Source organism: Lutjanus erythropterus, chromosome 2, assembly GCF_056507025.1.
Source record: "Lutjanus erythropterus isolate fLutEry1 chromosome 2, fLutEry1.hap2, whole genome shotgun sequence".
NCBI classification, from domain to species: domain Eukaryota; kingdom Metazoa; phylum Chordata; class Actinopteri; order Lutjaniformes; family Lutjanidae; genus Lutjanus; species Lutjanus erythropterus.
Genome location: NC_139318.1, coordinates 25,222,117 through 25,249,059, shown reverse-complemented (window position 1 = coordinate 25,249,059; position 26,943 = coordinate 25,222,117). Strand labels below are relative to the sequence as shown.

Sequence of the window (26,943 nt, the reverse complement as noted above, 5' to 3'; positions counted from 1 at the left end):
ATTAATAAAGCATTAAAATATGAACAGCAGCCTTTTAAAAACACTGTCATGTGAGGAAACACCAGCGGCAGAGAAAAAATATATAACCAATTAAGATAAAAGAGTAAAACCAAAGATAAAATTTAGCGTGTTAAAACAACCATAAATAGATCAAATGAAAGGATATACCGACTAATAAAATGGATTAAAATGTATAAATAATTAGATAATAAATAAATAAATAAATAAATTGAGTTCAGTTAAAAGCTAGATTAAATGAGTAGGCCCTGAGTTTGCGTTTGAAAATATCAACACAATCTGCAGCTGAATTAAAAGCTATAAGTCAGATTTACAGAAACTTATACACCCTTTGAGTCAAAGTATTCAATATTAAATCAGAATCAGGTTCATTGTTGAATTTTCGGAAGAGATTTGCCTCGGTGGTTTTGGTGCATATAAATTAAGTAGAAAAATATAATGAAAGATAAAAAGCATGTACTGCAAGGACCATAAGCGGAAGAAAGAATTTACTATAAAATATGAAAAAAGACAATATGTTGGGTAAACGAAAGAACTGTACTGATTTTGTTCAGGAATGTGCAAAGTATTTACCAGGGAATAAATATTTTATCATGAAAAAAAATAATCATGAACAAACACTGCGGATAATCACATATATTTGTGAAATAAGCCACAAAAGTTTGAAAAAAGAACCATTATGGTGAAAAGCTTCGTCCTGTTTCTTTTGACAACAACCAAGCTTATTACAAGTTAGTTTTTAATTCACTGTAGTAGTTTATATTTTTATTTTTAGTCGTGATTAAACGTGTAAAATGTTTCAACATATCACGAATTATATAGTTTTGAATTGCAATAGTTAGTTTGTTGTTGTGGTTTTATTTGCTTTTTGCTTCAGAGTGTCGAATTGAATAAATTTATTGCTTGAATTCTTACCTGAAGGCATCATAGAACAGCTTCCTCTCTGTTGATTTAATTTTATGAGTACTGATTTTCGCAATTATAATAAAGTCACTGTATTTTGAAATCGGTCCAGGAAGCAGTGTGTGTGTGTGTTGACTGTGTGTGTGTGTGTGTGTGTGTGTGTGTGTGTGTGTGTGTGTGTGTGTGTGTGTGTGTGTGTGTGTGTGCAGTGAGGCTGCTGGCAGCAGCTTGTCTGTCACTGCGGGCGCTGAAACACAAAACCTTTCTTGGAAACAGATTCCTTGAACCTCCGTCAGTCCAGAGTGAACTGAGCTGTTTTCTGTCCGGCAGTTTACTGAATAAAGAGCTACACACTCCGCCTCAGCCTCACACGGCAGACCACAGCTGACACACACACACACACACGCGCGCGGATATTTCTTTTTATCACAACAACACAGTTTCAAGGAATGATTTCTGTATCGACACCGTCAGAGACTTTTCGACTATGATCATCAACTGTTTACTGTGAGAAACTGCTGGATTAGTCCTGTGTTTTTTCGGAACTGGTCGCGATTCTTATGATTATCTTTGATTTAAGGTAAGATCGTTTCAAATATTTTTAAATTTTTTATGTTAAAGTCTGTTTCACTCTGGTATTTTCTTATTAATAGACCTATAAATAATGTGATTTCCCAAGGCCTGAATGATTATGAGATTGAAACCCCGGACTTTATATACACAGCCCATATACGTTTTTATTTATTTATTTATTTATTTATTTATTTATTTATTTATTATTAGATATATTCAGCCTATAAGATCTACTAATGATATTAATGTTATTTTTACAGCGTAGTTAACGACTCACTTTGCTTGAACGGCACTGCACTACTAGTTTTACAACAATGTTCGTGGCTTTCGTTCTAGTGTAATTTCTCTTGAACAGTTTCGATTTATATTTCTTCTTTTTAATATATATTCTCCTAATTATCACTTTCTTTACTTTATTCATCTATTTACATGCACTTTTATCTGTCCATAAATTAATAAAAGATTGTCTTATTCTGTGTGGTCCTTATTTTTCTGATTTGTCTGTTTTTGTTATGTTTGTTTACAGTAGTTTATTTTTATTAGGGTTTGAACACATAAACACAAACCAAACATCTGATATATCATGAAACCCTGTACCTAATTCTGTCTTGGTGCTGTTGCAACACCTGAATTCCCCCTCTTAGATTTTTGCATTGTTTTCATTTGTTAGTTTGGTTGGTTGGTTTTGTGCCTATCAGCTCATTTTGGATGATGGTTGATAATAATTGTGAGGATATCTCAAATAAAATTAAACAACCAAGACATACATTTTTCAATTGGGCAACAATGTGTACTTACTGTACTTGAGAACGTTTTTGGAGCAGAACACAATACAAGCCAGCACAAAGAATCTTATTTGATACCTACCGTGGAAATTCTTATTTTGTTGATGCTCTAACATGATCATTATTTGAACAGGGCTGCAGTCAGTCAGAAATGGTTGCCCGGTCTGTGACCATCTCCCATCATGAGAACCGTGAAGGTTCATGCTGCCCACATCCCTCACCTCCACCCTGGGACCCAGCAGAGGACCTCCGCTGCATCACTACCACCCTCCAGTATCTACAGACCTCAGGTACACCAACACACTCACTGATTTTGACTTCACATTGTTTTTCATTAAAGTACAACATATGACTATTTGAGTCCATCTCATATATGATCATTTATTTGATATGGTAGATCACATTATGGAATGAAACTGACCCCTCCTAAGTCCCACCCCTTTTTTCTCTGTGCTCCAATAACAATTGGACAAGCTTGGTACCTAGCAGAGACCTGATCAACTTTGTCCTTTACTTTTTACTGTACTTAAATGTGCTAAGTGTTGGCTCGTCTATGCTGAAAAGAAGATGGTCAAAAGATGCTGCAAGGAGAACTGTGAAACCGACATTCACATCTTAAATTAGCTAATGTTAGCAAAATGCTCACTAACTAGCTAGCTAACAATTGATGTAGATTTTGATATAGAGTGAAACACTAGCTAACAAGGTAGCTGATAATTGATGTAGATTAACTAGCTAGTGACCTACCTTTCTGCTAATATTGGATATGAAGTGTAACTGGCTATCTAGCAATTGATGTAGATTAGTTAGCTAGGTGGCAAGAGGTTTTTTTTTGCTAACACAGGCTATCAGATGAAACTAATTAGCTAATGTTTGATGTAGGTGTTAGCTATTTTTTTTAACATTAGCTAAATTAAAATGTGATATATGTCCCTTCAACAACTCCCTAGCAACATCTTTTAAAGATCTTCACAGATGAGCCCAGCACATACTGTAGCGAAGTACAGGAAACAGGAAGTGAGAAAGATGGTTGAGGTTCAAAAAGGAACAGGACTTAGGCAGGGTCCACTGGAGTTTATGAATCAAACATAACCCCAACACTTCCAGTAACAGCAGTCACATGGGAATTATCTAAGCTATAATCATGCCAAAATAAAAACTGATATCCAAACCATCTGTCTGGTCACAGGCTGGTACTGGGGTTCCATCTCAGCGAGTGAAGCTCGGGAAGCTCTCCTAAAAAAGCCTGAAGGCACGTTTCTCATGCGGGACAGTAGTCATCCTCAGTACATGCTGGCCTTGTCGGTGAAGACCCGCTGTGGACCTACCAGTGTGCGCATAGAGTACAGCAGGGGCTCTTTCTGGCTGGACTCAATTTCGCCCAGCCTGCCTCACCTGCTGTCCTTCCCAGACGTTCTCAGCCTCATACAGCACTACATGGGCTTGGGTCAGGCTCCGCAGGGCCAGACATCTAATGACATCCACCCTAAAACAAAGCCTGACCCTGCCAAGCACACAGCGAAGGACAGCGGAGTGCCTCTGAAGCTGACGCACCCACTGCACAAACCAGAGGCCTTCCCCTCTTTGCAGCACTTGACGCGCCTCACCATCAATAGACACACTAACTGCCCCGAGCACCTACCACTCCCGAGGCCTCTACTGCACTACCTGCAGGACTACCCGTTCCACATGTGAGGGACTCTGTCCCTCCAGTGCAGGACACAGAGACAGGGTCACACTCCATGAACACTCGCTGTGAATCTGGGACAGTTTGACACCACAGGCTACAGTCGACAGCCCAGAGGGAGAATATTGAAATGTTTCAAACACAATAAACCTCAGTGTCACCTCACTGCTCGTGAATGAGCTCAGTCTCACTGTAGCGCTACACTGTTGTTCTCCAGAATAATATTTTTACTGTTTTATGTCTGTTTCAGCTACTGTAAATTGATTTTATTTCTACATTGTCAATGCATCTGTTTTTCTCTTTATTTGGACCATTTCCTAAAAGTAAGAAGAGTCTTTTTTTTGTATGCAGCCAGCCCCAAATTATTAAAAAAAAAAAGTAGCTACTGTTTGCTTTGTTGTCCCAGCACAGATAACATAAGGAATCGTTTGGATTTTCATCTTATGATTCCTGTTTTCACTGCGTATGAGGTCATTGTGCAGTCACCAAAAAACCTGAGGTTTGCAAAGTGTGTTAAACAAAGCAATGTTTATTCACTCTCTATGAAATCAGTGAACCTAATGAACTATGGCTGAGCCAACAGCGATCTCATGCAACACTTGCAACTTTGGGTCAATGTTACACACTTACACACACAAAAAAAGGTGGTTCTTCAGTGGTTCTTTTGGGTGGAAAAAGAAAAATATTCCAACATAAGGTGTCTATATATTTAACCAACAATGTGCTGGATTTTATAGTCAAATAAGTTACTTAAAGTTAATGTCCAGACAGTATATTAAATAGGTTGCAAGCCTATTTAACATGCAGTGTAGGATTGAAGCAATTTGTTTTGCCCCACCTCTTCCTCCCCAGTCTAGAGGAAGCTCAGGCAGGAACACTGCAGGAGCGCAAGACAAGCACAACATTGTAATAACAAGCAATGACTCATAATCAGCCACTCACTCATTTGGTGAATATTTTGTATTAAACTGAACTCCAATAACATGAAACAGACAAACAATAACACAAGTTAGGGGCTGGAATAGAAATTTTAAAGCATTGTTGTCGGAGAATTTCACACATTTCCTTAATCTCTCATGACATATCATGATCATGTTATGATTTATTCTAATAAATATATCACAGATTTCTCTGTCAAACTATTGTGCTGGGAATGCAGAGAGGTCAAAGAGAAAGCTATCAGAAGCAAAGGTCTGCAACTGACTATTATACATCCTCAACAAAAGAAATAGAGTAAGCCATGATGAAAATTGGTTTGCCTTTTCAAGGGCATATATAGCAAATGCCACAATTTTTAATAAAACATGAGTTTGGGGACTTCTTTCTGAGATGGCAATCCAAATTACTCACACCCCTGGAGAGCTGTGAACTGCAGTTAAAATTGTGCAGGAGGGATACAATTGGAAGATGAGGGAAAGATAAGACATGGTGATTGGTTGTAGATTATATATAGTATAAACTACCAAAAGAGGCTGTGATTATGAGCCACAGAACCACTGCTGGGCACTGTTTAGCACCACTTTTGTTAAAGCAATATAGTACTATATGGTACATCTAATGGCTCTGTGTATAGCACCAAAAGCAGTTCCCCTATGATTGCAAGCCAAAGTTTATTTATTTATTTAGTCCGATCATCACAAACTCTCTTAAACATGTTTTTGCATCCTATTTGTGGCTATCTTGATGCAGCATGTGTTTTGATCATTATCTTGCACAAAATTCAACAGAATTTGGGGCCAAAGAAGAGGTTTGTTCTCTGTCAGGCATCACTGTAATGACTCTTGTATTCTTTCTACATGTCTGGGTTTTATTTGCCAAATCACATTATAAATAATATTGAAAATCATCACAGGGTATATTGATCAGGCACGCTGTTGCTGTTACTCTCTATTACATGCAGAATGGAGCACCAGAGGTGGTTGGCAAGTCCTTATTTTTAAAGACAGAGGACAGTGTGTATTTTGTATTTCCTTTATGTGCAGAAAATTAGATCAGACATCTTCCACTTGAAGAGGTAAAGTACACCCTGTTACATAATTATTACCAACATGGACACCATGCGGCTGTTTGTGGGCAACTGTTGTTAGCTATTAAAGGACATCTGTTTACAAACTGGTCTTATTCTCAGAAGAGGATCATACACGCCTGTGGGTTTTCAGAGAAATAAACCTCAGAAATGTTTTCTCTTTTTTCCAAAGTGGTTTATTTTTTTTTTTCCTTGTTGAATGACTGGCCACTTGAACATGCAGAGGTATTAGTATTACTGTTTTCACGGAAACACGCCTGAGTTGGTTTCCGCGAGGTGGAACTGAGCAGTGCTGAGAAAGCCTCTTATCAGGATTAGAGGAAGAGCTGCAGTTATTAATACACTGCTGCACCAAGTGAGAACAGACTGTCTGTTTCTGCCTCAGCGTGTCACTCTGAAATGTTTAAATTGTTTTTTTTTTTTTAATTCCATATTAGAATAATCAGCATCATCAAAACACTCTCAGGATCAGGATCATAAAAGCACAGTTGTTTTTTACCTGTAGGTCTAACTGAACAGCTGACAGAAGGTATAATGTACATGTAATTTGTCTCACATGATTATGGTCTCTCTTACATGCAGATTTAATGCAGCATTAAACTAAATGCATATGTCAGATTTGTATCACGGTCATGGAAAAAGTGCCCAGATCCTTTACTTATGTAGAAATAAATACCATCATGTAAAGTCTTGTCAGCAAAGTGTGCTGTATTAACCGTACAAATACTCAGAATCCAATAGCCTCTTCCAGAGTGTTATAGTATTATTTGATACTATTTGATTATAATTATAGATGCATCGATGTGTAAACAATATTTTAATGAGCTTGAGGGAGAGCTAATTTTAACTTATTTACAACTGCTGGGTATCCAGTGGTTTTCAAACTGGGGTCTGAGCACCAACAAAAGTCCTTGAGTGGGTCATAGTGGGTCCCTTGCAAAAGGAGGAATAGAATATTTTAACTTTTAGCAAATTTTTGGGAACTGAAGCAAGGGAAGAAATAAGGTTGTCGGTTTGATTGATTATGATCTACTGTGCACTGTAAAAAACAAAACAAACAAACAAACAAACAAACAAACAAAAAACATTTGTTTTAACTTTTAAAAAAGTTGGTGTTCGGGCTGCCTAATATTAAGTTCACTGAATCTGAAAATTTAAAGAACAAGTTGAGGTAATTTTGTAAAGATTCAAAACAAATAAACTTTTCAAGTCAAATTAACTTGATATTAATTCGGTTGTACTTGAGAAACATGTTCAATAAGCTTAAGATATGAAGCTGAACTAACAACTGTTCAGTCACACTGATGAACTTTACAAATAAATATGATTTCTTTCTATATGTCTCAGCTTGAAAAGCTGCAGCTGCTCCTGTTGGAGCCAGTTTGTTCCAGCATTTGCACAAAGATAATATGCGAGACTGCTCCAAATTAATTTATTAAATTTTAAATGTGAGGGGGTAGACAATGAATGCAATAGTAACTATGCTTTATCTTAAAGTGCATTAGAAACACACAGCAAGTTTTCATCGTGTGTGTTTTATATTCATTCAACTCATTATTTCAAGCCAAAAGACTTATGTTTATAAGTTCTCAAGTGTACTGAAAATAAATACTGGATATTTTAAGTTTAAATAACTTGAACAAATAATATTCATATATTTTTGTTAAGTTCATGAGAAAAGTTTGGTTGATTTTTTTTTTTTTTACAATGGAGTCCTAGATTGACCATTTAGTGACTATGAAGACTTTTTTTGAATCTTCAAACCTAAAAAAAAGTACTCAAAGGTGAGTCCCTACGACAAATTTCTCTCAAATGCACTGAAATCATAACATCATTAAGGTGCTCTTGCTTTATTACTTGACCTTGAAACCCTGTGACAAAATCTTTTTTAAAGATGTTCATTATTTTAGCTTATATAGTGCTTTTTAAAAGCAGACATTTTTAACATGTCACAGTAGGAAAAGCACAGATGTAAATAATAAAACTAATGATGGCTGAATTGCATTTAGCAGCTTCAGGTTTAGGGTCCTTGTCATGTACATGCTGTACTGAGATGCTTCAACTGTTGAACTCAAACAGTTAATATTATTAGCAACACCTGTTCTTTTCCTGCAATGACAAATCATGTCTGCTGTGAAAATGAATTGAGATCCTTTTCACAGCAGCCATATCAACCTGAAACACTGAGGTAAACACAAGTGTTTTAATGATACTATTTAAGGTTCTGTTACAATCAAACTGAGTCAGTCAGTGCTTATATTGTGCATGTTGGATCACTGGAAAGGCTCTGCTACACTGAATGGAATGGTACCTTAATTAATATCATTGGTAACAAGTGTGTTTATCTTGCTATTTCATGTTAGTCTGGCTGTTGTGAAAAAGGTCATATTGTGCCAATTCCAAGGTCTGTTCAGTAGTAAGAACACAAGTCAAAATAACAGTAGTCAGATAGAGATAAATACAATATATAATATATTTTATAATTTAAATAAATGGAATTAGGTAAATAAAATACAACAATACACTAATAGGATTGTGTGAGAGAGTAAAAATAAAGTGACAAGTGTATACAGACATATTGCTCATTGACACTGTATCAGTCCTGGTTAACAGGAGCAGTCTTGGTTAGAAGAGCATTTTTCAGACAGTGGCTGAGCAGATAATGTGATGAGGAGTATTTGGGTTAATGAGATGAGAAGCCTAATGGCCTGGTGTTAAAATGTTACGTTTCACCGCAGACCAGTGTAATTTATATCCGGTCCGCCCAAATTAAAACCATGTGCTACATTGAATCTATGGTGAAAGTAACAAATTACAAATACCCAAATTACTGTAATTAAGTCATATTTCTAGGTACTTGCACTTTTATTAGTATTTTTGAAATTGAAGTAATTTTCCTGCTACTGATAATGCATTGAATGTCAACAGTAAAATAGTTGGTAACACTATATTTTTGGAGTATTTCTGGAGAAGAATGACAGTTGATGAATTGATGAAAATATGATTTAAGTAGACAAAATGAACAAACAAGAGTTTGCTCATGTTGACTTTTATTTCTAAATAGATTTCAGCTTGCAACCTTTTTAATGAGTTGTTTCTCCTATCATTGTTAATGATTGTCAAAGAATGTGTGGGATGAGAGGAGTATATTTTTGCCAACTTCTGAAGTGGGGTATACAAGAAAAAGAACTACTGCTCTAAATGGTTAAATAGTTAATATTTCCCTGTGTATTATTTTGATGATATATTTTTTTTTTTTTTTGCCCCTGCCCTTCAGATAGTCCACCACTGTATAATGTATTGGCCTGATATTGGCAGATGTCTATATCAGTATCTGTATGTTGTCCTGTCAGCATATTGTGTATATGATACCTTTTCTTAATCACTAAATACATATATTTTACTCTACTTATATATGTATATATATATATATATATATATATATATATATATATATATATATATATGTATGTATATACATATTAATTTATTTTCTCATGAATGAAATATTGACTATTGAATAATATGAAATATTCACATGAATATTTGCAAAATATGAAGCAAATTTACTATTACTACTACTACTACTAATAATAATAATAATAATAACAATAATAATAATAATAATGTATAAAGTATAATTTTTTAATGTTTGTATAATAGTGTATTGTTATCTTGTGTCTCCCCACCCCCTCACTTCCCTCCTGTTAATCCTCCAGCAGCAGCAGCGCAGTCAGGGAGCAGCGACGGAGGCCAACAAAGCACTACTTGAACATCATTTGGATAGATTTTAAACCAATCATTTGGTAAGCATGTGATATCTACAAGCAAGGTGAAGTTACAGCACCTTGTCAGTATGCCTATTGGCAATGATATTGTTATATATTTTTTGTAAACCTGTATTTTCTTCAGATATTTTGCTTGCGCTAGCCAGCTAGCTAACGGAACGATAAAGACGCGTTGACTTCCGTTAAGCTAAGCTAAGTTAGGTAGCAAGCTAGTCGGACCGGTTTGTGACTCAAAGGAAAAGGCGAGGTTTGGTTGAGCATTTAGAAGGGAAACACAAACCCTGCTGTGGCCCTGGTTGATTTATATAATAAATCTCGCACATGTAACCGACACTCATTTTGAATAATACCGTAAAGATGTCAATCTAACGCATTAGCCACATCTCCGGCTAACGCTAGCTGGTTAGCTGCAGTAGCTAACTAGCGTCAAGTCTTTTGTAAACAGAACATCTCAGCTAACTACAATCTAGGTCAGCTTACACTGCAGTGATTCTCTATTATATGTTGATACCAGGTATCGATACGTTAGCGTTTGTATTAGTTTTGTCAATGTCTTAATGGTGATCTGGACAAACATGTAAATGAATAATTTGTCAGACTTGTCGCCGGGGATGGGTCAGAAACACTGGAGCGGAAATGTATCATCATGGAAGAAGAAGAAGAAGGTTCCCAGTCTGACTTCAGTTTCAAGCCAAAGTCAACAACAATCAATAAGAGTCGTGGGCTCGCAGCTTTTCATGCTGTTCATCTGTCGTTCCTTATATAAAACCTACTGCTTAGTTGACTGTGTGACTGTAAACAGCTGTGATGTTGATGTTGCTACAGAGAGCTAAATGTTTAGCCTCGGGTGTTGGTTTCAGACGGGTTTGGCGTTGTGTCAACACAGCTGAAGGTTATTGGCTGCTCATCCTTTCTCATCAGAGTTGCCAGATTGGCTTAATGACTTCCAGTCCAAAATCCGCCCAAATTAATTTAATAAAACAGCTTAAATATGATCTATACTAAACAATTCACATGTATTCATAAGCAATAGGAATGGTGTTGTGGTTCTTAACATTTTTATTTTTAGTTTGATGAATGAAAAATGTATTACAAAATAGCATTATAATTAAGTACTATAGTGCTATAGAGATGCAATTGCCTAGAAATCTTGTTCTCTAGATGTAAGGAAACATGTTTGTTTGGTCCAGGGCTGCACAATTAATTGCAATATTATTGAAATCGCAATATTGCCAAGTACAGTTGCGAAATACCAGAACCAGAACCAAATCACAAGTTTTTGAGACAGACAAAATGTGAGAAAACAGCATTTTAATCAGTTAGTGTAATGCTGCAAAGATGGTCTGACCTAACAATCTTGTTCTCCAGATGGCACAAAGCCCAACAAATGTCACATCATCACGATTTTAGTAGGGTTTTTTTCAAGTAAAAATGAAAACTGTATTGCAAAAATCATATCACAATTTAAACTAATCAAAGTATGTTTTTTTTCTATCAAAGTGTCCACCACCTTTACAGACCTCAACAAATGTTACATTATTCTTATTTTTATTTTCTATTTCCAGTGAAAATGAAAATTGTGATTTAAAATGGTCATTCTCAAGCGTGAATTATATCACAATCACAATATCTGTCAAAATAAACACAATAGGATTTTTTTTCCCATAATGTGCAGCCTTAATTTTAGGTGTTCACAAGTGTAGAAAAAAACAAAAGGACAGCTGAGATAACAAAACTAATAGGTTTTATCCAACTTGGTAACAAGCCTTGACAGTATGCCAACCAAAAGTGTGAATGATGAGGGAGAGAGTGAGAGATAAGGAGAAAGAGAAAAGAAAGAAGAGAGTATAAGTAAAAAAGCCAAACAAATAATAATATAATGTTGCAAATAGCTGTGTCACAATTCTATAAATCCATAGTTCAATTTATAGTTTGATTTGACTTTTGATTTTAAGGTCACAATTGGGTTTTTTCTTCTTCTTCTCCTTCTTTTTTTTCACTGACAACTATGCAGTTGTTAGACTGTCAAGTCTTGACATATTCTCAAAGAGGTAGAGATGTAGAGAAAAAAAAACAAACAGTGGGAGAATCATTGATCCTGCCTTTGATTTTGATTTTTGAGATAGTGACACGCATATTTGCAAACATATTTTCTGTCTTTTTTTAAATACCAGCCCAAGCCGATTTTACCCAGTACAGTGCAACCCAGAACAGCCCAGTTGGGCAGAAAACTGTCCAGTCTGGCAACACTGTTTCTCACAGGCATAGTCGTAGAAGTTGCACAATGCCTGAATGCAATAAAATGACCCTCCCTGTTGTTATAGATTAAGTGTTCTCGTGTTGTAACCGTTGCTGTTTTCTCTAACCTGTGTCTTGTCTGCAGCTATGGCAGCGATCAGGAAAAAGCTGGTCATAGTGGGAGATGGAGCCTGTGGGAAGACCTGCCTGCTCATTGTGTTCAGCAAGGACCAGTTTCCAGAGGTCTATGTGCCCACAGTGTTTGAGAACTACGTTGCTGACATTGAAGTTGATAGCAAACAGGTACGGATACATTTGCTCCTCTCACATTTCAGGCCAGAATCAGCATTATGTAACTTTTCATCTGTTTCAACTGAATGCTGGTTGTACTCTCCTGCTCACCAGCAGTGTTATGGGTTGCATATGTGATTTGATATGTTGATTAAGATGAATGCAGTTTATTCATTTTGAGTGTTTGGGTTGATGAAAGACTTGAGTATTTAACAAAGCACGTATTAATCTTAATAAGAGCTCTTACTCGAGTTAGGTTCTTACATTGTACAAACTATTAAATAATAATATTCCTTGGTATGTGTTTAAAGAAATATAAAATAAGTTTGAGTCACACAAATGGCTCTGCTCTGCTCTCTTTGGCTGGGTCTGAAATCACTACAACTTAAAGGTGCAGTAAGTGACTTTGGACAAAGATAAGCCCTTTCCACACATATTCCACCATAGCACTGCAACGAAGGCTCACCTCTACAATGCCTCTGAACCAAGCAGCACTGGCGTAAAGCCGCCCCAGCATGCAATTTTATTCAGCATTCTGCCATTGCAGAATCAAAAGAGGCGTGACATGACACATTGGTCAACACATGATTTTGCTTGTCTGCTGTTTTCTAAGCACCCTTAGATCTGATAACCTCAAGAATTCAAAACATACCACTTTTTGTGTATTCAAAACATACATTGTCAGTTAATAAATTTCATATTGGTTAAATTCTTTATGGCTATTAATTGATTAATCAATAACATCCCTAATGCAAAAAGTAGTCAGTGATTTTACAAAATAACAATGATTCACATGTATAACATTTAATTTATGCTCACTATAGAGGAAACTACTGTGTATCTATTATATTCAGTGAAGTGAATGAAAAAACAAGGAGAACTTCAAGAACAAGAACATTTTTAACATTTTTCCAGAATTATATAAACGTTAGTCTGGAAACTGTTCATCTCCATGCCCTGATTATCAGGAGAGTCTGTATTTAAAAAGGTTGCATAGACTGTGATTGCTAGCAGCAGTATGTAGTGAACACGGGGGTCTTGCTAAAATAATTGTTTCGTATGTAAATGTTTTATTTATTTTTTGTAATATCTTTATCACATTTTTTTCCATATGTAACACAGAACAAATTAGCTCAGAGATTACACGACAGGAAAAATAATGAAAAACATAAATAAAATAAAAGGGCATTATATCCAACCCCTACCTTCCACACCCTCTGCTGCAGAGACAGACAACAAATAGCAAGGTCATGCTGGTCATACAATAATACAATAGACATGGTGCAGAGACAGGCTAGGCCGGTTTAATAAGCCCTTGTACTGAAAAGGGTGAGAGTGTGGGTCGGATGTGTTTTAAGGAACGGTCCCAAACTTTATAGATCATGTGTAAATGGTTAATTTTACTAATTGAAACAGGGATGTGTTTTATGCACACCAAATCGGTAGTAGTTTGATACATGAGTATTTCTTAATACAGGTTACTGGCTTGTATGCACTCATTAGGCGATTATAACGCCTAACTTGTAGACCTGATGAACCCCAAATGTGGTTTGGCTTCATGTGGTTGATAACTTGTGAACTCTTCTGGCAGGTCGAGTTAGCACTCTGGGATACAGCAGGTCAAGAAGACTATGACAGACTGCGCCCGCTCTCCTATCCAGATACTGATGTCATTCTCATGTGCTTCTCCATCGACAGCCCTGACAGTCTTGGTAAGTTGACACAGAGAGCTGACAGCAAATGTGCAAATGTTTGTGGTTAGGAGGGTTGGGGTTTTTGTTATTCATTTTTCAGTCAACATTTCATTGAACAAAATGCACAACAAAACAACATTAATGATAAAAATAAAAATATAATTAAAAAAATAAATTGGGGGGTGGGTACTACTCACTCTTTAGAACCTTTGATCTATTCCAGTCATATCAGCTGAGAACACAACCCTCTTTTTTCTTGCATTAGTGCATTTACCTCAGCATTTTTCATGGGTCACTGTTTTAGTTCTTAGTGAGTCAGTTTTTCCATGGAATATATTTCCTCTACAATGTCCTGCCACTGTTCTCAGGTGGGAGGGTCACATTTCAACAAGCTCCTCGTGATAATCTTTTTATATGCAAGTATCAGGACGGTGAAGAGACAGATGTCCCTCTTTTGAATTATGTCAACAAATATCAGTCCCAGGTACACAATCTGGAAGTCCCTGCAAATCTTATAACATAAAATGTCCTCAAGAATCTGAATAACCCTGTGACACAGGATGATTTAGAGAGCCCAGTGCAAACACAGTTCATATGTAGTTTAAATTCACTGGTATCTTAATAGAGCTGCAACAATTAATCGATTAGTAATCAACTATTAAATGAATCGCCAACTGTTTTGGTAGTCAGTTAATCATTTTTAAATGTCCAAATTCTGTGATTTCAAATTCTTAAATGTGAATATATTCTGGTTTCTTTAGTACTTTATGACAGTAAACAGAATATCTTTGTGTTTGAGGATGTCAGCTTGTGCTTTGGAAAACAGTGATCAACATTTTTCACCATTTTCTGACATTTGATTTACTTAACAACACGTCAGTGAACCGAGAAAATAATCGACAGATTAATCAATAATGAAAATAATCAGTAGTTTCAGCCTTACTTGTTAAATAAATATGAGGGAAGTTGCTTGGGCACTATCATCAATGACGATAGTGAAGTTACATATCGGTAGATAACAATAATTACTGATCATGTAGCCTGTGACTGACGACATGTTGTGTTCTTCAACGGGTGGAAGTGTCCAAGGCAATAATAATAAGGTTGTTGTATTATGGGTCTTGGTCAGGAAGCTGTTCCTGCAGTTTACACACCGGTGGTCTGATAGTTGTCCACCCATTTGTATCCGGGGTGGCAGTCACAGTGACAGCAGACTGAGCATGATGTCCTACTGTGCAAAGGAACAGTGGTTCTATTCCAGTCTCTCTCCAAATGTCTGAGCCTTTTAACCTCTGGTAGTTGTTGTCTGACCTGGCAATCCTGAAAACTGCCACACATCCAAGCTGAACCATCCTGTTTAATCTGCGCTCATTTAGCACACTGTTGTCCCACATGTCACTAACACTGTTGTCTTCCGTGCAGCTCCATGGGGCAACTGAACACCACACCTGTTAAATGATTGGCTGTTTGAGTGTCACTCAGCACCATTCATAGCTCCATTATGAAGGCATATGATAATAATGTCATGAGCTGGGTTCATTCGTTTCATGCTCTCGTGGTGGTTTGTATTCAATGCATTTAAGTGAAACTATCAAACTACTTTATTGTTATTGATAATGTGGCTTTCGCTGATAGATATTGTTGTCATTTTATCGCCCTGGCCTAGAGGGAGGTAGACAAACCAATTGGGGATTTTAAAAAAAAAGCTCCAGTAATGTCATGTTAAGTACCAGCCACAAAAAAACAGTTGAACAAACAGGGACGTCTGTTGGACATGAGGAAGCACATGTGCACACTCCTCTAGTGAGTTTTCCTGTACATTACAGCTGCACACACAAACGCATGAAATTGCTGAGGAACCTGTGCATCAATAAATTTCACCATCTAAGATAACAGTAATTTTCTTACTCTGTTTGATTCATCTCACGTACATGTAGCCTGTAGCTGTGTCTCTGTTTTGACTGATGGTGTCCTTTGTCCCTTTGTTTAGAGAACATCCCCGAAAAGTGGACTCCTGAGGTGAAACACTTCTGCCCCAATGTTCCCATTATCCTGGTGGGAAATAAAAAGGACCTGCGTAATGATGAGCACACCAGGAGGGAGCTTGCCAAAATGAAGCAGGTAGAAATTTCAAAACAAACACATTATTAAAAAAGAGAGGCAGAGTGCTGGAAAGCCAGTTGATAGGTAGCATTAAATAATTATATTAAATATATATATATATAAAATATATATATATTTAAGGACTGTAAAATGAGATCGCCATACTCTCTGTGTGACTGTGTGAATACATCAACTGTTGCTATAATATCACACTGAAGCCACATTAACTGTGTGCTCACAGTGATGCAGGGCAAGCTAGTTAGGCTAGCGAGTTAGCTTACTGAAACAAGGCTTAATCAACATTACAGCAGTACAGTGAATATACTTGAATCACTCAGACAGTGTTACATGAACCTTTACAGCTGTAATACAGTTCACAGCATCAGTGACTGCTGCACCAATGATCTTTATTAGGGATGTAATTTTTGGTTAATTTTACCATCAATAGCTGACACCCATCAACTGGCAACTAACTGGTTAAAAAAAAATGCAAAATGTGAAATACCTGTCATTACTTCAGTGAGCTATGGAATGTTTGTCAAAGCGCTGTCCTTTTAGAGTTGATATTAAATAAACAGGCAAATCATGCTAATGTATTCTTCTTTGTTAAATAGCAGCAAAACAAATAAGCCTTCATCAAAGACATGAACTCTGGGTGTCACTTTGTCTCCTTCTCGTTCTCTCCTCTTTTTTCCCCTTCATATCGTAACAACCTATGGTAGTTTCTAATAAGTCGATGGTCACCCTCCGACCTATGGGTTAGCTTCCACATCACTATGATTTGCAGCATATAACAAAACACTTCTGAATTGTCCAATTTAAAATGCATAAGGAGCTGATTTCTAAGAGCTTTAAATGAAGTAGATCAGGCTATAACTGTGCCTAATCCTATTTGTTGTTAAGCTGTGCACAATTAAGGAATGAGGTGCCACAAATTCTCAAATCTAGGGTTCTCTTCTAGACAAAAGCCAAGTGTGTGTACACGCAAATAAACCCCATGCCTAACAATCCAAAACATTCACAGCAGTTAACTGATTACCAGTTAGCCATTAACATCCCTAATCTTTATATGTAGTTAGTGAGACAACTCACAGCTGATGTGCGGAAAGAAAGGAGAGCGGAAACAAACCAGTAATTTCTTAACATGAAGAATTCACAACATAACATGAATAAAATATTTTTTTTTGCGACGGTAGGTGCAACACTGAATTTATCTTTTAACAAAAATCTTGTGTCTGTTTTTCTCTCACGGTATCAAATATCAATATTTTACAAGGAACTGTTGAAGTTAGAAATTCCAATATGATGTGTAAATACGATCCCAGTGATGAATGTGCTTTTCCAAAACTCCTCCCAACCTTTTCTTCAGGAACCTGTGAAACCAGAGGATGGACGCGACATGGCTAACAGGATTGGTGCCTTTGGATACATGGAGTGCTCCGCAAAAACAAAGGATGGTGTGAGGGAAGTGTTCGAGATGGCTACCAGGGCTGCACTACAGGCCAGGCGGGGAAAGAAGAGCAGTAAATGTGTCCTACTGTAAGCGGGGGCACAAGGACTGCTTCCTACAGGGGGGAAAGAAGAAGAAGAAGAAGAAAAAGGAGCATTAGGTCAAACCTACCCCCAAAACACACCCACACAAAAGACTGTTCTCCCCAGTTTTTACTAAAGGTGTAATGCTTTTACTTTTTTTGTCTTAAGCAAAAGTAGTCAGGTTCTGTCAGTATTCAATTTTGAGGTTATGGAAAATACTTTTTTGTACTTTAACATGAGTAAATTTGCCATAATGAAACCTCCTTTATCAACATGTACTATGTAATCCAAGTGGTCAGCCAGGGGACGTACCTGTGTCGTACCTGCCAACTACAGTTAAGTGCTTAAGCCCTGCCTGCTGATCTGAGGAATGTCTCCACAGCCAACTAGGGTGAAGTACCTGTACACTGTGACCCATAGTCCTTTAATTATTTCAACAAGCAGATGCACACATGAAGTCGAAATTTGTTTGTTTGCTTCATATACAAATCCTATGTGCATTATGATCACATGCACAATATGAGACTGGAAACTCATTTTGTTAAAAACACAAATGGAAATTTAGTGTTTTGTGTAATAAATTACTTTGTAAGAATCTTGATCATTTGTATCACTTGCTTGATAAACGCTGAATGAGTTTTAGTCCAGCTTGGATACAGAATACAGGTTTTAAGCAGGGTTCCCTCAAAACATTCAGAGGATACAACTTTTTCAGCGCACACACAGCCAATCTGGCATCTGTCCCTTTGTATATGCATCTAAAGCCCCTTTTACACACGACAAAAAAAAACACTAACACTTGCAAACATCTGCCATTTTTCTTCATTGGGAAAGGGTACGACTGGTATTCACCCCCAGGTCAAATAACAGGAGTTGAGTATTTATCGGCTCCAGCTCTGATCAGCAGTTATAAAAACATGAAACCTGGGTGGACACGCTATTGCTTCATTTTGGTGCGTGAAATGAAGGTTTGTCACCTCTCAAAATCAGGAGATGTTGGGTTTTTATCAGCAGTAATTTAATGACCAGTCTATTCAGCTGAAAGCAAACACTAAAATGAAAAACCTGAACGCAGAAATGGGAAAGAAACTTAACTTGAAACCACAGAGATTCAGTTAGAAGCTACAAAAGTCCTGAGAGTTGACTTTTTTTCAGTTCAGTCTCATCACACATCAGAAAAAAAGGCAAACCTATCTACTGCAATGAGAAAAGGGTTAATCACCTATTCTTAGTGGGTTTACCCATGCTTAAAAAACCCACATATACACACTAATTTTGGTGTAAAAATGGTATAAATCACTACATGTGCATTTCAGAGTTGTGGTCAGGATCCTGGCTCAGCCAGTATCGATATTCGACACCATTAAGGCAAAGACTGTTCACCCAGTACCAAGTATCAAAACTTCTCCAGTCAAAAGAAGCTTTCATTAGATTTTTTTTGTACCCAGATCCAGAAAAAAAATAAATGACTGTTTGTTTGGTTTTGCTCACAGGCAAACATTACAAGTGTTCACTGATGTAATGCAACGTGTGATTTGCCCACTATTTATTTAATGTTCATCATGAGAGCATTATCTAGTGTGCATTTTCCTTTTTTGACATGTCCCTCTGTCCAGCACTCCACAGAATTTATCACGTTTGAATGTGCATGCTTATGTAAACCTTTTAAAAGAAAAAAGGTTTACATAAGGTTTTGTAGTTTAAGGGTACGGGTATTGTACATTTTTAAATGATACCCAGCCCTTTTAGCACCTTTACAAGCCAAAATGCACTCCGCAGATATAGTGGATATTATAGATTAATATAAGACACTAGTTGTTTATCTCATCACTACAGGCTGACAGAGACAGGATTCTTTAAACTTATGTTGCCATTTTAAAGTGCAAAAATCAATATTTTTGGTAAGGATCCTTCACATTGGTTGATAAATGAAGTCAGAGTTCTACTGTATACTGAGCTGGTTTCTTTCCTGGTGAAAAACAAGCTTGTCAGTGCCCTCTAGTGGACAAACTGTAATAGTGACAGTTTCTACATTGCCATAATTTTGGTATTTCTGTAGCTCAAACTTTACTTAGTGTTTGGTTGATATCAATAAATTAAAGCCTTATTTTGAACTCAAAAAAGATTATAAAACAACAGCATTTTAATGTAAACAGTTAATTTGTCAGCTATCACGCCAGTGTTTTCTGAGCCTGGATGAGCACTGAGTGCAGCTCTTCCTACTGCTGGTTAACTGTGATATATTTGTTAAGCATACAGGTCAGGCTCAGCTTGTCCGCCTCTGTACTTACAAGCCTTCCTGACTTGAAACCTGTTTGGAAACATGAGCCAGCAGTCTTTTAGATTAGTGGATACACAGAAAAGTGCTTTATTTAACACAAAATGCATACAAACAATACAACAAAATTGCAAATCCACAGGTCTTTGGTATTTTTTGAGAACATTGGTATTTTTTTTCAGGTTACAAAGCACAGACTTCCATCATATTCCAAATGAAAACCAAATTTAATTCTCATCACCTCATCAGTTCACTTGGCAGTTTATTAGGCACACATACCTACAACTAATGCACTCAAAAAAAACACCCTTGCAATAAATCTTGCCCTCATGAAGGTTATAATGTTCAGAATTTGTTTGAACTTTATGTTGGTCAACCCATTTACATCAATGACTAAATATTAGAATCAGCCCCCTGTATAACACAAAACAATTCAACAGAACTAGACTCCAAAAATGAACATGAAGTTCAATCAATCGAGCATGAAGTCTTTGGTGAGCTAAATTTACAGTTAAAATGACACAATAGCGATCCTGTGCATGTTGCTCATTGTAAACAACAAAATACCAAGATGAAAAAGGGTTCTATGTGCATCTTTCAGCAACAAAATATCAAATGAGAATACAGTGAGGTGTAAGGGTAGATAAACCTGCTGATTACATTTAAAATCTGAAGGCAACAACAGCCTCCAGCTGTGTCTGATAGGACACCAGGAGTGGTTGATGTGTAACTTATTTTTCATCCATAAATATATTTCCAGAGTGATAAAGTATGGCCCACTGCAAACTATTATTAAAAATGCTTATATTCAAGCTCACTGAAACACTGAAACTGATTTTAGATTAAACCAATTATTGTACCTATCAGAAAACATACTTACTAGCTTAGACTTCCCGTTCTAGCTAAGAAAGCCATGTGCTGTTTGTAACCCTGCTATGGAAAAAAAAAAACACTGCAGACAATACTGTCCTTCTCCTGTGATGGACGGCTGCAGCCTGGCGTCAGGAGTCACTTTGATAATCATCACTTCACCAGTCATTCATTCTTCTTGGCTGGAAGTCCTGAGCGGGCAAGAAACAGTGGAAGCAGAGCGACTGCTCCCAGAGCCGCAGCCACTAACGGTCTGTAAAAAAGCCAACCTACTCCGATGGTGAGAAGAGACACAGAGCAGGAGACGCACAAAGCGAAGATCTTCAGCCCCACAGACACAAGCTCTCTGAGAACAGGAACCCAATCAACTGTAGGAACACAAGAAAGTTAATATGAACATGAGCTGCAGGGAAAGAAATACATGTATGATGTGGATATACAGCAGCAATGTTGGTTTGTTTACCCAGTGTGTAGATGATGCGCATGGTGAGCTGAATGCTGAGGAACATGAGGGCCCAGCCTGCAGCCCTGAGTCCCCATGTCTTCATACGGTTGTACTGGTGTTCTCTGGCAAAAACCTCCTACGGAAAACAAGACAACTACGTCAACCACCAGAACTAAGGACCAAGAGGAAAATAGGCATTAATCAGACACATCAGACCATTTTCTAAATTACTACATACTTCTTTTTTAAATTGACAAAAAACAAATGCAATGTCCAAGAAATTAACCAAAATCCACGCTGACCTCTGCAGAGAGCTCCTCCAGGTACAGGATCTCCAGAGTGTCTCCTGACTTGGTTTTAAAAGGCATCAACTGCTCCCCTCTCTGCATGGCCACGATACTGACCTGAAAAACAGTTGTTATTTTTACCAGCATCTGAAGGGGACGCTAAAAAGCATGTGCACTGTAGAAACTAAGGCCTTGTTGTTTTTTGGTATATCCAGATTCATTTTAGAATGTCTACTTTACATAGCAAAAGCCCACATGACGTGATTTTTGCAAATCAGATCCAAGCTACATTTGGAGATGGTTTAAAATCATGATCATCATGAGTGATATAAATATTGTAATTGGTCTGCATCACTTACAGTTTGAGCCGGGCCGAGCTGAGACGTCTCACCGCTCAGTCCGGCATAGGAGAATCTTACACGCACATCCCCGACCTTGTGAAAAATAATCAAACAAATAAACACTGATCTCAATAACTTCACCAATGCAGAGTACAGACTCCATCGGCTTCCAGAAGTTTGATGCTCACCTCTGGCCTGCGTGGGTACTGAGTGTGATAGAAATAATCGTCATCAACGCTGAGAAAAGGGTCCAAGTTCAGGGCATTAAAGTTCCTCAAACTCAGTGTCTGGAAGTTATTAATCTGCTCCACCAGGCCTGAGGGTGACCAAACAATCAAATAATCAATTGATGAATTGTAAGTAAAATCTAAACACTGTGACACAACACAATATCAGTTTAATTTCTGTAAATGGCTTGTTTATATCAGTTACCTTTAGACAGAATGAGAGGTCCAACTCGAACTTCTGGTGCCACCACTGTCACACTTTCCACTGCCATGGCACTACGATTCATAGATTAAATTATAAATGAGCTGCACACAAAAATGTTATTTCTAATGTCACAGAATACGGCTGTGAAATATGGAGATATATGTTGTGTCACAATAGAAAAACACAATTTATGCAATATTATGCAAATGTTGATCACTGTTTCCCAAAGCCCACAATGGTCCTAAAATGTCTTGTTTTGTCCACAATCCAAAGATATTCAATGTATTGTCCTAGAGGACTAAAGAAATCAGAAATATTCACATTTGAGAAGCTGTAATATGAGATTTTCGATCTATTTTTCAATTTTTTTCTTTAAAAGAAATGACAATTAACCTATAATCAAAATAGTTGGAAATTCATTTAATAGTAAATTTATTGCACAGTTATTGCAGGTGTACTGAGTACCTCGGGTTCTGGTGACCGATTTCTTTATCAAAATTTCGACTGTTGATCAACTCTGATTTCCACTCTGTGTCTGAAAAAGAAAAGGAATCAAAACAAAAGACCTTTTTCACAGCAGCAATTTTGACACTAGTGAAATAGTAGAGTAACTGAAGATATTACCAATTACACTAATTAAGGTCGTGTTCCATTTAGTGTAGCAGAACCTTTCCAGTGAGCCAACATGCACAATATCAGGACCCTGACTCTGTTTGAGCTAAATGGCTTTCAGGCAGACTCAAACATGTCATGCTGTTATGATAAAATAACAGTATTGATAAAAAAAACCCCCCAAAAAACTCACTGTAGGTGTACGTGGTCTCAGTTTTGGTCTCACCATTCTCTTGGTAGTCCCTGAAATTAATCGCACAGTGACAAACTGACTTCAGACTAACAATGCTCTGTACTCAGGTCAACATTTTTGTACCTGACTCCACCCTGAATGTTGACATATGCCGACAACAGACTCACTTGCTCTCCCGGTACTCCACCCACTGATACATCTCCACCTGCCTCTGCAGCTTCACCGCGTGCACCACCACTCTGTAGTTGGGGTCATACAGAGGCTGCACGGACACAGACAGTAAAATTTACTTCAGGGAAAACAGTCAAATCAGCAGCAGAATAAAACACAAACCAAAACATGGTCAAAACAAACTGAAATGTTTTAAAATAATAACCTGTTTGACCCCCTAATCCACGCTAAGTTTGTTACAAAAACACATATCAGTATTATCAGACTGAGAGTAAGAAAACACAGGATGCTGACTGACCAATACAAGATTTTTGGAATACAGATTTACAAACACTTTTCCACATTAACAAATAAAAAACATTTTAAGGATCTCTTAAATTTGATTATTAAAGAATTGTGACTATAATGGGAAATTTTTACAGTCAGTGCTTTCAGGTGGATGTGCGGTGTGTGTAACGGAGACAGTGTCTCCAAATACATAGTCCATTAAGATTAATCCAAAGCACATAAGGGACGAATTTGTAGTTTTTGAATAGAGGTCTAATATCATTGTCATGAATGTGTGAATGCAGAGAGAAGCTTGACACAACAGAGTTAAAACTGAAAACAAAAATACAGTCTACCTGTGAGGTTTGGAGCTGTGCAGACAGATGAACTAAACGGTTGTTGTTCTGCAGTTCAAAGCTGGAGAAAGGCTCCAGCGACACAACCTGAGAAAGACCCTCATCCAGGGAAGATGCTGTTTGCAGAGCCCGACCCTGAGCAAGGAAACAGTTACAGAGAGGATAAGGTGTGTTAGTCCGCAACACAGCAATTTGACTTTGATATTCACAAATGCAGCTGTTTTCCTCTGTGTGAGTGTTTCCTACCTCATTGGTGAAGAGCAGATAAATTGAGAGGAAAAACAGTCCGATACCAACAAGTGTTCCTCCTGTAGTTTCACTTAATCGCTCCAGGAATCCAGGCTTGGACTGAACAGATACACGCTTGTGTTGGTTTGGATCTGAAAACTGAGACAAACATGCAAGAACAACAAAGGTTGAATGTAAACAATGATGACAGCAAACTATCCTGATGAAACAGTGACAACATTATTTAAGAACACTCAATGAATTGCCCCAGGAGGTGGTGCCCTAAGGAAAGGATTTTATGTATCTCGGGGTCTTGTTCACAACTGATGTAATTTACAGAACACACCAGACTATTCTCACTGTTTTATTATTTGCCTTTACCCACTTAGTCATTAATCCCACATTACTGTTATTTGTCAAAAATATGATTGTTTATATTTTGAGAATGCACCAATACAAATTCCTACAACACAGATGCAAATCAATATTGTGCTATTTGGTCAAAAATATGTCTTAAATATATAATTTATCACAAAATAGCCTAAAAATCTGTGATATTATTTATAAGCCATACAGCCCAGCTCTAGGATGGATGGATGGATGGATGGATGGATGGAGAAGGCAGACATCCCTGTGGCTAATATCTCTAAAATTCAGAAACTCACACCAAAACAATCTAGATGAATAAAAATAGTAATAGTGATAGTGGACATTAGTCCCAGACAGATTAGCAGATCTACTGTCAGCGAACATTAAGATCAATTTCTTTATTTATGTGCACTGAACAGAATCATTTCTGGCTTAGATTAGTGAAAGTATTTAGCTAAGTCATAAACTATGTGTCTCATATCACAGACCTAGGCGTGAACAACTGACACACCTCTTTTTTTCTCTGACTAATTTTACTTCCTAACTTTATTTACATGCTTTAACGTCTATTGTTTCTTACATGTTATTCATAAAACTGAAATAATTAAAGAATATGAAGTAACCTAATTAGCTAATGCTGACTAATGTCATGCCGCTATAAATTAGTGTGTGTTAGTTGTAGTTAAGCTCGGTTGACTCTGAGGGTAAAATGAAACTGAAAAAAGTCGGTAATTCAGCTGCTAACGTTGCAGTATCGTTAATTCCACGCAGAAATCCGGAAACAGACATTATTTACCACGTAAAGCACGTTAACTTGATCACTTACTGTCTGTGCTGAAGACATGTCTCTGACCTGTTCAACTCCACAGTCAAACAGCTCAGCTGGCGGAGATGCCCGAAGACAGGAAGTTCACGCGTCAACGTTTTTTTTTTTTTTAAAAAAAACTTTCTTCTTCTTCTTCTAATCAATTTCCAGCAGGCTGCATACTGAAGAGTGTACTGCTGCCCTCCGCAGGACAAAGGGTTGCTGTCTTACATACAGCGCCAGTTGAGTGGAGAAATTTTAGGATTACTCTGGACTGTTTCTAAATGTCCATGAAAATCGTGTCAGTTTGGATGTTTGCCTGTGATTTCCAGATAACTGGCCAGATCACAATGCCTCGTCTCAGCCTGGTTATGACAGCATCATCCCTTCTCTCAGATTTTATCAACCGCATATTAGCTGAAGGCTGCAGAGAAAAATAATGTCTGCCCCTATGTTATTCTGTCCACTCTTTCTGCTACTGGAGATCTGACTTTTCCTTGTAAACAATGACATTTTCCAAGCTGGGCCAACAGTTCTGACTCTTCACATATTCATTTAGGCTTTCTAGTAACATTAATCAAAAAAACTTTGGTTTCTATGGAGCATTTTGCAAATTAAATGCTTTGACATAATCTGTCAAATCAGATTTTATTAGAGCCAATATATCATCTGCTATATGCAGATACTGATATAGCTGTGACAGGAAATATCATCTGATAATATATCAGCCCTGATTCACACCCCCAATTAAAAACTAAAAAGGACATTTGGCACAGGTCTGTCTGTGACAGCAGAAAGAATTAACTCTACTCTCTCTCTGGTACAAGGGGATGAAGAGGGGAGATGACAGATTTTACCATAAATTAAATAATTTAATAAAATATTTAACAATAAATTAAAAAATAAAAAATATAATCAAGCTAGCAATGTCGGCTAATGTTAACGTTAACTGTCCTGCTGTCTCTTTACATGGCCACAGAAATGTTCTGGTTCAGTCAGTAACGTTATTATGCTCCCTGGAACACATATTTCTGTTCATACAGATGACATCCAACACAAAAGTGTTGTAATTAAGAAAAACATAGGACCAAACTGTTATTTTGTTCTCACCTAACCCTGTTTTAGCTGCTAAGCTTCCATACTTGGACAAGAAACAGCAAGACAGTAACATGACATGTCAATAAATAAATAAATAAATAAATAAATAAATCACGCCTTTCCAATGTGACACTATCAAATGGTTATGTTAGCTAGGAGGTGGTTAATGCTAACATTAACTGTTGTCTCATGGTAACTAAAGGGTTGTCAAACATGCTATTTTAGCTGGAAATGAATAGATTTTCACTATCCATTGTTTTGTCAGTTGCTGATCAATGATAATGATTTATCAGATTCTCTATGTTCACACAACTTGCAACCTGGAACACAGCAGTATGACAGCAGTACATACAGTCTCTCTCTGTCTCTGTCTCAAATTTTTAAATTCAAATAGATTTATTGGCATGAACAGAAATATGTTGCCAAAATATTGCCAAAGAAGTTTACAGAAAATTCACAGAGTATACATATTCATCACATAGGTGTCATCTGCATGCATGTGAGTTATATATTCTACAATATGATGCAATATATATTGCAATTTAACTCATA

At 37.1% G+C, this 26,943-nt stretch overlaps 3 protein-coding genes across 3 annotated transcripts; 2 read left to right on the top strand and 1 right to left on the bottom strand.

Moving 5' to 3' along the window:
- Positions 1 to 1,173: 1,173 nt before the first annotated feature.
- On the top strand, positions 1,174 to 4,592 carry cishb (cytokine inducible SH2-containing protein b). The gene is made up of 3 exons (XM_084734512.1): positions 1,174 to 1,501; positions 2,413 to 2,569; positions 3,469 to 4,592. The coding sequence occupies exons 2-3, from the start codon at positions 2,431 to 2,433 to the stop codon at positions 3,972 to 3,974; spliced, it is 645 nt and encodes a 214-aa protein (XP_084590638.1). The 5' UTR covers positions 1,174 to 1,501; positions 2,413 to 2,430; the 3' UTR covers positions 3,975 to 4,592.
- A 5,092-nt stretch (positions 4,593 to 9,684) lies between these two features.
- On the top strand, positions 9,685 to 18,240 carry LOC146331693 (transforming protein RhoA). Its single transcript, XM_084734524.1, has 5 exons — positions 9,685 to 9,798; positions 12,164 to 12,321; positions 13,901 to 14,021; positions 15,994 to 16,124; positions 17,476 to 18,240. Exons 2-5 carry the CDS (start codon positions 12,166 to 12,168, stop codon positions 17,647 to 17,649), a joined length of 582 nt encoding a protein of 193 aa, XP_084590650.1. The 5' UTR covers positions 9,685 to 9,798; positions 12,164 to 12,165; the 3' UTR covers positions 17,650 to 18,240.
- A 2,622-nt stretch (positions 18,241 to 20,862) lies between these two features.
- On the bottom strand, positions 20,863 to 25,415 carry tmem43 (transmembrane protein 43). Its single transcript, XM_084734501.1, has 12 exons — positions 25,315 to 25,415; positions 24,138 to 24,278; positions 23,892 to 24,026; positions 23,265 to 23,359; positions 23,098 to 23,147; positions 22,758 to 22,827; positions 22,293 to 22,363; positions 22,049 to 22,176; positions 21,879 to 21,953; positions 21,535 to 21,636; positions 21,251 to 21,368; positions 20,863 to 21,155 (listed from the first exon to the last, which is right to left on the bottom strand). Exons 1-12 carry the CDS (start codon positions 25,330 to 25,332, stop codon positions 20,953 to 20,955), a joined length of 1,206 nt encoding a protein of 401 aa, XP_084590627.1. The 5' UTR covers positions 25,333 to 25,415; the 3' UTR covers positions 20,863 to 20,952.
- Between the last annotated feature and the right edge of the window lie 1,528 nt (positions 25,416 to 26,943).

Bases quoted from the DNA above. Each gene is read 5' to 3' on its own strand.
- cishb (XM_084734512.1), top strand. From the start codon at position 2,431: ATGGTTGCCCGGTCTGTGACCATCTCCCATCATGAGAACCGTGAAGGT. The intron at 2,570-3,468 runs GTACACCAACAC...GTCTGGTCACAG, and splicing joins CCAGTATCTACAGACCTCAG to GCTGGTACTGGGGTTCCATC.
- LOC146331693 (XM_084734524.1), top strand. From the start codon at position 12,166: ATGGCAGCGATCAGGAAAAAGCTGGTCATAGTGGGAGATGGAGCCTGT. The intron at 12,322-13,900 runs GTACGGATACAT...CTCTTCTGGCAG, and splicing joins TTGAAGTTGATAGCAAACAG to GTCGAGTTAGCACTCTGGGA. The intron at 16,125-17,475 runs GTAGAAATTTCA...CCTTTTCTTCAG, and splicing joins AGCTTGCCAAAATGAAGCAG to GAACCTGTGAAACCAGAGGA.
- tmem43 (XM_084734501.1), bottom strand. The intron at 23,148-23,264 runs GTGAGTCTGTTG...GATTAATTTCAG, and splicing joins GTGGAGTACCGGGAGAGCAA to GGACTACCAAGAGAATGGTG. The intron at 22,364-22,757 runs GTACTCAGTACA...TATGAATCGTAG, and splicing joins ATCGGTCACCAGAACCCGAG to TGCCATGGCAGTGGAAAGTG.